Genomic DNA, 12,732 nt, shown 5'->3' with positions numbered 1-12,732 from the left:
GTCCCAGACTGCATGAACAATGAACAGCCATAACCACCTTGAAGGAGTTATAAAAATATAACCACCATTTTTTTTTAATGGTAGCCAAGTTTGGCTCCTGAGTGCCACCATGACTGTAATGGTTGGATCATTTGTTACTTTTCCTTTTAATAACAGGATTAATAGCATCAGTGTTAACTGACTCATTTACATGTTTTTCTTAAATCTCACTCTGGCCTGGTGAATGAATATTAACAGTGCCTCAAAAATTAATCGAGCTGAAAACAGGTCGCTACCTCTAGCCGATCAGTTCAATCAATTATCGAAGGGCCAACAAGCTGCTGAAGATCTTTGAATGCATGGCCATCATCACACTAAAAACTGCCAGTACTACCACACACACGTTGGTTAAACTCCATGTATGATTTAACCAAAAGCATGTGACTTGAAGTCTGACAAGATGGATTTGTGTTGCCACATGTTAATCTTATGTTGTTATATTTAGATGTTTCTAAGTGAAGTTAGAGAAAACTTTAAGGCCTTAGAGGGTTAAAAAATATCACAGTGATAGCATGAAACATGTCATTTCTACTGAAGTTTTGGCTCAGTTTGTGAGTATTAAGGTGAAGGCGTTTAACGCCTGATGTTCATTATGTGCATTCATGTGTGATTTTGTATGACATGAATGCAGCACATGTAGTTCATACTACAGTATGTGCACAGCAATGAGATAGATAGATAGATAGATAGATAGATAGATAGATAGATAGATAGATAGATAGATAGATAGATAGATAGATAGATAGATAGATAGATAGATAGATAGATAGATAGATAGATAGATAGATAGATAGATAGATAGATAGATAGCACTTGCTTAGCAAAGGATGATGGGTAATGGAAAGAATAGCCTATAGCAGCTGAGGACTGTGCTAAAAACAAAACCAAGCTTAAACACACACAAGCAAGAATGCACACACCACACTTCCAGAAGACATACGCACACACAAATGCCAAGAACACACAAGTGCAACAATTACACCTACACACTCTTGCCCACACGGACTGTAATGTAGACGTGTGCGCACACACACACACACACACAGATGCCTGCACTTGGCCCTGTTTCTGGGGAGAGGCGCCCTGGGCTGCATGAGGAGGGTGGGGGTGGGGGTGGGGGTGGGTACCAGCTCAGATCAAACACACACTGAGCCTGTCACTACTCCTTCATTCCTTTCTCTCTTTTTCTCTCCCCCTCCACTGCGCATTCCTCACTTTCTCTGCATACCTCTTTCCCCTCCACTCTCTGTGTCTCTCACTGCTCCGATCTGCTCTCCACACTGCAGTCGGCAGCAGCCAGAGAGTAAAATAGAAAGGGGGGAGTGGGCATGCTGGTGGAGGAGGAAAGTGAGGAGAGCAAAACAGAGGAGCCGTGAGGGGTGTAAAGAGGAGGAAGAGATGGAGCAAGAAGAGGCAGGGGAGTACGGCTCAGTCAGGAAGAGCTGGAGAGGAGAAGAAGTAAGAAGAAGAAAAGAGGCTGAGAGCGCTGACATTTTTTTCTTGGAAATATCACCAATGCTTCTGTCCTGCTGTCCTCACCCACCTCCACAGAGCCCTCACATCCCAGACACACACCGCACCACTCCTCCCATTATCTATCTGAAATCTCTATTGCAGCTCAATTACAATAATTACGATCATTAAGGTGATCATTTCCCGACACCACCATTCATTACTTTAGCAAAATAACTATTAGCAACAGACTGGAGGGGGTGGAGGGGACGATGGGCCCTCCTTTTACTCCCTAAACCACCAATTCATTGTCCCACCCAGTTCTATACATCCCATTAGCATTGTACCCATATAGTTGTAGAGTGACATCCTATGCTGTTTTCATGAGTGTTTATTGTAGAAAATGGATTATCCTTACTCATCCACAACTGAAAGACAAAGAAACGCAGCAAATTATCATAAATCAGAAGCAAAAACAAAGAGAAAGTCATTGTTTTTATAAATCTTAATAAAAATGGTTGACTTGTATTCCTCTAATGGGGTCCAATCGATCATCTAAAGGTAAAAACAAACATAATTAACATAAAAAATATCACCTGTCATCAACATGACAGACTTCCCATCTGCTCAATCTTGTTGGAAACTGACTCGACTCGGCACCAAAAAAAGGGTTGTTTTAGGAAAGTGTGAATCATACACGTTAATATGAAGGTTTTACAGTGATTGCATGCTTCAGGATACATCCTCAAGTGGCCACTTAAGGAATTGCAGTTTTTCAGCCAGGGAGGGCTTCATTACAGTCCTCACCTCACAGCTTTGTATGGAAATAAACAGATATACACTTTTCACCAATGGAAGGCAGCAATGTACATCATGTCCTGTCTGCCAGAAATAAAGACAGGTTTAAGAAAATCCTAATTTGTGTTTGTATTATGCTTAATACGTACCGAATGTGTGTCTTTAAAGTGGCACAGGACACATGTGCTAAGGCTGCTAAAATTAGAGATAGAGAAAGTGGTCTGAGCAGTCACAATACATGCACTCACACCTTAGAGCTGTCCACTTGTGATCAAATTATCCAGAGTGTATAATAAGCAAACAATAATCATTTTCTGATCTTTACTTCCATAGAGGTTAAGCAGCATGAGTACATTTTGAGCTGCTCATACGTTACAACGAGCTGTAAAATACAACTGAGTAGCTTCAAATGGCTAATAAGACAGAGGCAGGAGAGCCCTAGATGTGAAATGACCTCTTCAATTAACAACAACAGTCTGCTGAGCATTGGTTATTTTTGGCTTAACTGTTGAGGGCTTCAAAATTATAGAAGAGTACTGTTAATTGAATAACTAAAGCTGCTCTGTATGAAGAAAAGTTTTCTGTATAAGCATGGGTTTTATAAACTGCAGACTAATTCTCTAAAAAACATAAAGCCAGAAAAAAAAATCCAAGATCCAAAATCCTTTGGCACACATAAACATTTTACACATTGCACATTCCAGGACGTTTGTATGTACCACAGTCCACCACATCAACACTTCCGACCACCTGGCATGGTTCTGAGCGTAAATAAATGAATAATGCATTTTCAGAGGAGATGACTAAGACTTCGTTTGGACATCCGAGATGCAGACTGGAGAGCCGGAGATGAGACAGTCTACAAATATAGAAAAGCCACCCACACAGAGAACCAGCACCTACTAACATCTATTTCCTGATGTGCAACTTCAGACATTGTGCAGGTGCACTGAAGACATGCTGAAACAAACAGAAAACACACCAATCTGAGAAGTGTTCTTATTTTGGAAATGGTGGGGCGTGTCAGGTGCATGTGGTCTGAGAAGAAACCATGAAGAAGTCACTGTGTGTGTGTGTGTGTGTGTGTGTGTACCAAGTGCCACCAATGGTATTTAGACATTAATCCTGCTGGTTTGTTCTATGTCTCTCCCTCTCTCAATGTGTGTGTGTCTGTGTGTGTTGAGCTGGAAAATGTAAATGTGCTTGTGGCTGAATGAATACAGCTGTGTGTGTGTGTGCATGGGACGCTTGTGTGTGTGTGTGTGTGCATGGGACGCTTGTGTGTGTGTGTGGTTCAGTCTGTCCCATTCTTCCTATTCTACCTGTTCCTCCCTCTCTGTCAATAGAATAAAAAAGAAAAAAGAGAACACCACCACTGTGCTTTTCAGCAAAACCATCTCAGCGCCAACACACACAGACACACACACACACACACAGGCTGGCTAAAGGCCAATCAATAATTCACATAGTGCAGATTGAATGTAGATCAGTGACTCAACATGGGGGGAAAACACTATAGCTCTCCACCTCTATCACTCTCTAATGCACCTCCTTTCTCCACATTTCAGCCTCCTTGTACTGTTTTCCAGCTCTTTCGTCTCCTCTCTCTTCACCGCTCACCCCACCTCCTCTCCACTTTACATCTTCATTCTCTCTACCTCTGTTTTGTTCCATGGTTCTCAACTTCTGTAAACCACACTTTTGCATTTGGGTATGACAAGCTGCACCTTTCTTTAGTTAGATTGTTGTCTAGGATGGCAAGTGGACAGTTTTTGTCCAGTCAGACAAACTGAGTACTAGGTGATGACTTTCAATTCTCATTTAAGTGTATAAACACCCACTGAAAAAGAGGGTGTGTGGTAGATGATATTAACACAATAGACTTTCACATTGGAGCCTGGGATTTGTGCCATGTTACACTTTGATTCTGATGATTTTTAAGGCATCAAAATTAGCAGCGTTTGCTTTAATGCTGCGAAGTTTGAGTGAGGCTAAGGTGGGTGGCAGTCTTTACAAGAGGAAGCTCACACTGTGAGTCAGCACTTGCCTTTCATCTTGAATGGTCACAACCTTAATTTTGTAAAATTTTAAATCTTAATATGAGTAAAAGGAGTGCGTTAAATAACAAATCATTTGCATAGAGTTGCAAAAAGTGAAATGTATCTTCAGAAACAAGTTTGTTTCTTTCTTGTTAAACATGGATTTTTGTTCTAAGTTTGACATTTTAACACAGCCCTCAATGGGGATAGACTCACTTTTGGCCTCTTCAATTTATGCTTGTGGTGTCAGCCCAAAATTATAATCCCATCATAAACTCAAACACAAAATCAAAAACTAGGGCTCCCATCCCTCCCATTCAGTTTTTACCTGTCTACTATTTGGTTTATTTCATATTTTTTAACCTCCGCACTTGCCCCCGAACACGCAACAGATATCCCAGGCACGCACACAGTGGTGGCAGCCTACACTCAGAGTTGAGGAGAGGACAGCAGGGGCATCACATTTCACCACACTGAGATCCAGACAGACAGACACACTCACACACTGAGGGAATCGACTGTGAGGATCACATATCTAGAGTAGAGTTCTGTCAAAACAACCATTACTATGGTGTGTGTCTGTCAGTCAGGATGGTGTATCAAGTAAACATGTTGTATGTGCATGGAGGGAAAGTGGTGTGTATGTGTGAACTGCTACGATGACAGATGCAGATCAAGGCTTTTCTCTAAATGTGCATTTGATTTTTTTGTCATTAAAGTGTATTTAAATAATGTCTTATTTCAGTTCTTTCTCCATAATATCCAAGTGTCAGCATTATCATGCCATTATGTCAACAGGGTGTATTATAGTGAGAGAGAGAGAGAGAGAGAGACAGAGAGAGAGAGATAAATTGCACATTGGAGCGTAAATGTCCCAAATGGTGCTTTCTTTCCTGCCAACCACTGGGCTGCACGGACTCTTCATGTGTGTATGTATGTGCATGAGTGTGTCTGTGTGCTGGGTAGCAGCACAGCCCCCTGAGGTAAGTGATCCTGCTTGAACAGGTGTTACAGTATGACCTGCCCCCCACCCACCCACAAACACACACACACACAGCTATCAGAGCCTCTGTAAGCCATGACTGATCTGAACAGATCTGCTTGCTCCACGCCAGGCGGATGAAGCCAAGCCACCAGCTGATCAGCCTCTGTGTGTGTGTGTCTTGCATCATGTGTGTTTAATGCACAGGTATGAGCGTGTAACATGACCTCATCAGTCAACATGTCATTCCATCTATCTATATATAAAATTGTAGCTATGTGTATGTGTGTTTCCAACCAGAATATTTTCTGATCAGCTGAAACTTATTTTTAGTAGTATCAAGCAAATATAATATATATCTTCATTATTTCAAGAGGCTGTAGCTGAAAAGCTTAGCTGTAAAGACAAATGATAATACCTTTCTACACACATATATTTAAGGAATCCCCATTAGAGATCAAATGTTTATTCAGTTGAACAACAGATGATGTTTAGAAAATAGCTATTGGGTAAGGACTGTCTTTACTCTCTCTCACTGCCACATACTGTCTAACTCACTCCAGCCGTCTTTCCCTCACATGATAGCAGTCAATGCAGCCAGAACCCAGCCGGCAAAGTGTGAAACCCACACAGACAATGAACGCCCAGGACAGATGGCCAAAGAGAGAGAGAGAGAGAGAGAGAGACAGAGCAAGGCATGCAGAGTATGTATTGATATTGTCACTTTTCTGCTAAGCATTAAATCCAAGTCAAATCTTAAGGGGAAAACAGTAAAACCGCACAAAATTGTGGCTCACCTGATGTCATAAGAATAAAATAAGTTAGAGATAAAAACTCACAATTATATTAAGGTTTAAAATGGTGTATAATTAAGTGTATGACCGCTTTAAACGAGAGTCGGATGCAACCTCAGATGGCCAGCTGGCTCCATACATGCCCATCCACCTCAGCTTCAGGTGAGGCAGGCTGAGATGGCTACAGCCAAAGCCTCCAATATGGATCAGAAATTTAAGATGATGTCATGGATTCTACAATGGAGAGCACTGAAGTGGACACTCTGGTTAAACATCACACAATAAGCGTGATCTGAAAAAAAAAAAATCGCTTTTATGTGTGAGTGGCTTTTGTGTCAATTACAGAGAAGTTGGCTTATAAAGAAAATTTGAAAGAAAAACAAATCATTTGAGTTGCCATATTTCAGTCACGTTGTTCAAGTTTTGATTTGTTTACTGGAACTATTAAATGATATAATGTTGTACTTCTTCTCTAAAATGTGCACTTTAATAGGGTGAAGACTTGCCTTCATGACACTCAAAAGAGACAAAAAGAGAATTAAACTGACAGTGGGATTCATGTAAAGATGAAAATGGGAAAGAAAGGGCAGAAGATGGAGGACAGAAGATTTAAAACAGGATTGCAGGGGGAGAAGTGCAGTGGAGAGGAGAAGATGAAAGTGTAGTGAAAGAGAGGGGTGAGAGAGAATGGGGGATGCAGGCAGAGGGAGGGGAGGGAGGTATAATGAAGTCCTCTGGGTCTGTGGTGAAAGAAGCCACTGTGCCTGCCAGCCAGCTCAGCCTGGCTGTGTACAGATGGCTGCATGCTGGGATATGCTCACTTCACTCTCATATCAGGAAGTGGATCTTCTTTACATTTCAAAATATTTTGTAAAAAAAAAAAGACTTAAGTTAATACTGATGTTATAAATTTTACATCCTATGAGTAGTGAACAGAACAGTCATCAGCTCTGTACCGTTTTAGTGTGAGGTAAAAACAAACAAACAAACAAAAGAGCAGAATCATTTTTACTTTGCTACCAGCATGCAACAACTAGAAAAAAGGCTTTATAGACTGAGCACACTCAGCTATTTTGGTAAGTTGATGGATGTCCTAAAATGCTTTTATTTCTGCAGAAATCCAAAACATTTTGGCAGAAAGATGAAGAACCTTTATGAAGGCACTCTGCCAAACCACATCGGTTCCTTTCTACCAATAAAGCCTTCCTAAAACATGCACTGTTCCCACAGAAGTGGTCAAACTGGTGGATGATTAGCATTCCTGTATCTTATGCCACAGTGAATTCTAAATTTTTACATTCTCTTGGCATCATTAGCTGTTTGTGTGATCACAAAAGTCCGTTATAGTCCACCATGTTCTCTAAACACACAGACATTATCTGCACTGCAAATTCTACATTACGCACAAGCAAAATGTAACAAATGTAAAAGGATAGAAGAAAAGGAATAAATTCGTGAATCTGAATCAGCACAGATTCATGATCAGGTTTCCACATGAAAAGCAAACTCACTCACTCACTTACTCACACACGGCACCATCATTACACAAATAAATTGTTTCCTGCTTTTACAAATAAATCGTTTCCTGCTTTTAGGCACGTATACACGTGTCATGTGACCTGACTCGCACAGCCTTTATTAACATGATACATTAACTACACCTGTGAAAAAACTAAATTAAGCGTCCTACGTTTGATTTCTGACTCAAATGTAGAAGTCTGTAAAACTGTGTTATTTAATTATTTTTACCTAAAATTAAATCTCCGGTAGATGATGTGTGGCAACTAAAGAGATTAAATTAGGAATTCTTGTGGGTTGTGGCATACTGCAGATTACCTTAAAAGGCTCACAGTGGGGCAGCCCACTGTCCCAGTGTGCACAGACCAGCACCTGCCATGTGAACTGCCAGTAACACACAATAGTTTGTGATGTAATGTGATACAGTTACTGTTTTAGTAAATAATGACCAGGTCAGATGATTATTATTGATTATTTTCTGCAATGATTATGAAGTAAATAATTATTATTATTGCCATTAATTGTCGTTTGACAACTCCAATGACATGACTAACTTGCTGTTTTGTCTTATGACAGATTAAGACTGATGTTTAGACATTTCTGTGTCTTTTTTGGTCAGAGTCCAGTTGTTCTGCGGAACTTTTGCAGAGCAGGTAGAGAAAGTCACTGCCAGCATAGCGGGATGCCTGTATGCGCCAATAGCCCCCATTAGCTTAATTACACAAAATGCAGCACTAAAACACAAAATAAACTAAAACACATCGGAAGGGCCCAGAAGTAGCATATAATTGTGATGCCTCAACTTGGAGAGGAGCTCTGAGCCAAAATCACTTTAAAACACATTTCTAGATATTATACTTAAACCATGCACAATGCTAGAGGTGTTAAATCACATAACAAACCCACGTAGATTCAAGCGAAGGAGGAGTACTGTTTGGGCCATAACTTGAGCATCCGTGTGGATTAGTGGTCTACATCGCACATAATCACTAAATCCCTGCTTCTAATGCGATTTAGGATCTTTGTTGAATGTCACCCCCCCCCACTTCATTTCCACTCAGCTTTATCAAATTAAGGCAGAAGTCCCTAAAACATCTTAGAACTGCTTTGTACGCTAAAGCCGCAATGATTAGCTGATTTATCAATCGTCAAAAAATATTTCCACAGATTTGCATAATAGTAAATGACAAGATACTATATACAGAAACAACACCATCTGTGACACCCACTTTGGCCTAACAGTTGACCACTTAACTGGCCTGTACCTTTGTTGCATCCATCTCCTCATTTCCTTTCAGCTCTATGGAATAAAGCGTAAATTCACAAAAAAACTTTCATAACCAAGCAGCAAACTGCACTGTTCATTGGATTTTACCATGAATTAATACCACTGTGGGTGACACTAACAGCAGTAGATTGACCTGTCCTGACAATTACAGCTTTTTCCACTGCTGTCCTGTTGGATGAGCCACAGTGCACCCATATATGGCCAGTAGTAATTAGAGAGAGGGAGAGTGGAAGAGTCATTTCCTCTCCCTTCTGGTTGCATGGTGCTTAAGCCCTCATAATGCTGACATCAGCACTCACTACAAGAACACACACACACACAGGTCACTAACAGGTTTGAGCTGAATGCTGTATTCAAGACGATCTTGATCAACAGCAGCATCATGATGATTGTGAGTGCTGGTGTCATGACAACCGCCACTATCCTCAACATCATCTTTCGTTCCATCAGTGGAAGCATTATCGGATGTGCTTATGGTCAGCTACTGGTTTGGACAAAGCAGAGACCTAAAATCATGTATTCTGTCATGTATCAATCAACACACACACACACACCATGTGCTACACTCATGAAAACACATCATGCAAAAACCCACTGTTCTGTGAAAAATAAAGCAAACATCACATGAAATTACAAAACACACACACTCATCAGATCCTGCTACACAACATCACAACTCTCACCATGCAGGGAAATCAAAACACACTCCACACTAGGCCACACCTTGCACACAATCTCGGTACCTTGGCAGTCTTGGCGTTACTTATGAAAGGATATGGCCATTCGGTGATCTTTTTGGCGTACTTCCTCACCACGTTGTCTTCGCTGAAGAGGAAGAGGGAGCGGTTGACCGTTAGGCAGCTCTGCCGGACGGGTATGGGGTTGTACAGGGCCATGGTCCGCGCTCTCTGGGCCATCGACTGCTTGTACATCCGCTGCGCTCCGGGGGGCCCCCCTTGCCTGCTGCCGCCGCGGCCGGGCCCCCCTTGTCCGCCGGCACCCCCGCCACCACCGCCACCACCACCTCCTCCTCCTCCATACCTGTTGGGTAGCTCGTCCCCAAAACGCGCCATTCTGCAGACACCAAACGCCAGAGGTTAGGAAGCAGCAGGGGGGGAACTTCAGAGTGACACCTCCACATGCCACCACCCCATCAGCCTCGGCTCCAAACACACATGCAGAATGGAGTTTGGTTTGGTTCTTTCTCTGGTTTATCTCTCTGTCTCCTTCTCCTTCTATCTATCTGTCTCCTTCCCAGATCTTCAGCGCCGAGAAGATACCTCCATTTGTGATAGGAGAGGGAGGGAGGATGGGAGGTGGAGGAGGAGGACAGGAGAGGGGAGGGAGAAGAGAGGAGTGGGGAAGCGCACGGTGTCTCTGGTCGTGTGTTTGGAATATGAATGGGAAATAGAGGGAAATTGTATGTAATTTCTGAAAAATATGTCCTCTGATCCTTTTTATGTTGTTGGCGCCTCAGGGATCTGTGAAAATGTAGGTTTGTCAGACCATCAGCGTCTATCTCTCCGTCGAAAAGCAACGCATCCTATTTTATTTATTTATTTATTTATTTATTGGTCAGGGGAAAACCTCTCAAAGTGTGAGCCGCTTCTTGCATTTCAGCAGGCAAACAAATCGATTACGTTAAATAACGCGTTAAGGGTGCATAGCTGTGCGTTTAAATACACATATTGCGATCATCTCCACTAAGTGGGCTACCCTAGCTCGAGACTGCGTCTTTTCCCCCCCTCTCAACAGCCTAGTGCATCTTGACAGGATCTGCAGTTGTCTTTTTCCTCCTCCCCAGGTCCGCGTTTTTTTCAGAGGGATAAAAATAGAAATAGTTAAGAGTAAAATCTTTTAATAATTCATTTATTCTTGTGCCATATATCCGCAATGTTTGATGTGGAGCGGCAGATACCCCTGCTGCCACCTCTCACTGCCACCACACCACTCGGGTTACACGCAAACGCCAACCGAGGGGGGCTTCCCCAAAATCCGAGCCTGGTGACATTTGTTGATATTTGGTGATGGACGGTGCGGCATCCCCCTCCTCCTCCTCTCCCCCTCCTCCTCACCAAGGCGTCGGTCACTGATTTGGGGCGTGATTGCGCGCACTTGGAGAAGAAATACACCGGTCTTAAATCTACCAATTTATGCCTTGCCTCACTTCCCCTTTCAAAAAATTTAGCTTATGAAATGAAAAGAAAAAATAATGTCCACAACAATCATCTATAATCCAGGGTTGGGAGAACAAGAATCCCGGACGAATAGGATCCGGTGGAGCAGAAAAAGACCACTGGGGGAGGCAGCATCATCACCATCATCAATTCTTGGTCGAAAAATACGACGGCAGAGGTGAGGGTGTGTTGTAGCAGTTGCTCGCATCTTCTCCACCGCTACAGGGCAGAAACCGTGAACCATCCCCGCCCAGCAGCATCGCCTCCGAGGCTCCCCGAACCAGAGAGAGGAGACCAGCCCCGCAGAGCCAAAGCAAGTCCAGCGTCTCTTATATCTCTCTGTATAGCTCTCTCTCTCACTCTCTCCCTATCCCTCCCTCTTTCTATTTTCTTCTTTCCTCCCTCGACCCCCAAGGGGGACGTGAACCAAAGCGCAATCGGTCCGGAGGCTGTATTTCCGTGGAGATCAGCCTTGGAAACGAAGGAACCCGACGAGCGGAGCGCTCCTGTGGCTCTCCTGCGTTCAGTCAGCCGTCGGGGTTGAGCCGAGCACTGAGCATCTGATGAGTCTGACGGGAACCGAGCGCCGCGCGCATATCCGTGGCCAAGCCTTGCAGCGCACGACGCACGGCGCCTCCCCGGAGCCTCCCCCGCTCCAACCCACTCCCCATAGCGCACGACGGAGATGTATAGGCGTCACTTAGGTATGGCAAGGTACGGCTTCTCGCCTTACCTTTAGCCCGAGGGAATCAAAACCTATTTCCATGTGATTGGAATCCAAAAGAACGCTGCTATTAGGGATTTTATACTAAAGGTCTTATAATAAATGTGAAAATATACCACTGGTGAACAGAATATAAGATGCATTGGACTTTACATACCAAATGTGTTAAGGGACTTGAGGCCTCATGAGAAATTGCCGCTCACGGCTTCCTCTCATTGTCGCCAAGTGTCAAAAGCACCAACAGCACAGTCCAATTCGCCTGCTTCACTGTTTACTCAAACCCACCCGGCTGAGCAGAAGGCTTCGCCATGAGCAGAGCTGGGTGGAGGGAGGAGGTGGGGAGCATATACAAGAAATGCAAAGTGATTACAGTCAGGTTTTTGTTTAGACACTGAATCTTAAAATAAGACCAGGGGATCCTCCCAGCTAATGAGAGCTGGTTCTTTCATTACATGGGGACGTACATGGGAGATATGTGCTTTTCATTCCCCCCTCTGACATTTTTAACAGTTATGTAATCCCTGCACAAAGCCAAATCTAACAATAAATCTATACACAAATGGGATTCCTTGGACAACATGTGACAAAATGTGATTTGAGCTTGTGGACATCTGAAATGATTCTTGAGCCAATTTGTACCCATTAATGTATGAAAATGCCAAAACCTGGAGCAACTTTTCATCTGCATGGCCAGAAAGAAGACTTGGGAGAGTTTGGGGTTTAGTTTTTTTGAGGAAGTACTGTTATTTTGAGGACCATTTGAAAGAGGTTTTTATCTCCCTTCATTTCTCTCTTCCTCCAAGCCGTCTGTCGACCTGGCTCCAGCATCTGAGTCGTCTTTGATGCAGTTCGGCAAGCTGTTTGCTTGGGCTAAACCAACCAAGCTGTCACCTCTCCAGAACAGGAAAAGGAAGGTGTGTT

General features: G+C 43.0%; 1 protein-coding gene across 1 annotated transcript in view; it reads right to left on the bottom strand.

Moving 5' to 3' along the window:
- cacna1ab (calcium channel, voltage-dependent, P/Q type, alpha 1A subunit, b) overlaps nucleotides 1-9,983 on the bottom strand; it is a 95,942-nt gene extending 85,959 nt beyond the window's left edge. Inside the window, exon 1 of the mRNA XM_028413053.1 lies at nucleotides 9,688-9,983. Coding sequence (XP_028268854.1) covers nucleotides 9,688-9,983 — 296 coding nt within the window. The remainder of the gene's footprint in view (nucleotides 1-9,687) is intronic.
- Nucleotides 9,984-12,732: the final 2,749 nt, after the last annotated feature.

Source organism: Parambassis ranga, chromosome 1 (assembly GCF_900634625.1).
Source record: "Parambassis ranga chromosome 1, fParRan2.1, whole genome shotgun sequence".
Lineage (NCBI taxonomy): Eukaryota > Metazoa > Chordata > Actinopteri > Ambassidae > Parambassis > Parambassis ranga.
The sequence above is the reverse complement of the archived record's forward strand: the minus strand, read 5'-3'. Positions and strand labels throughout refer to the sequence as shown.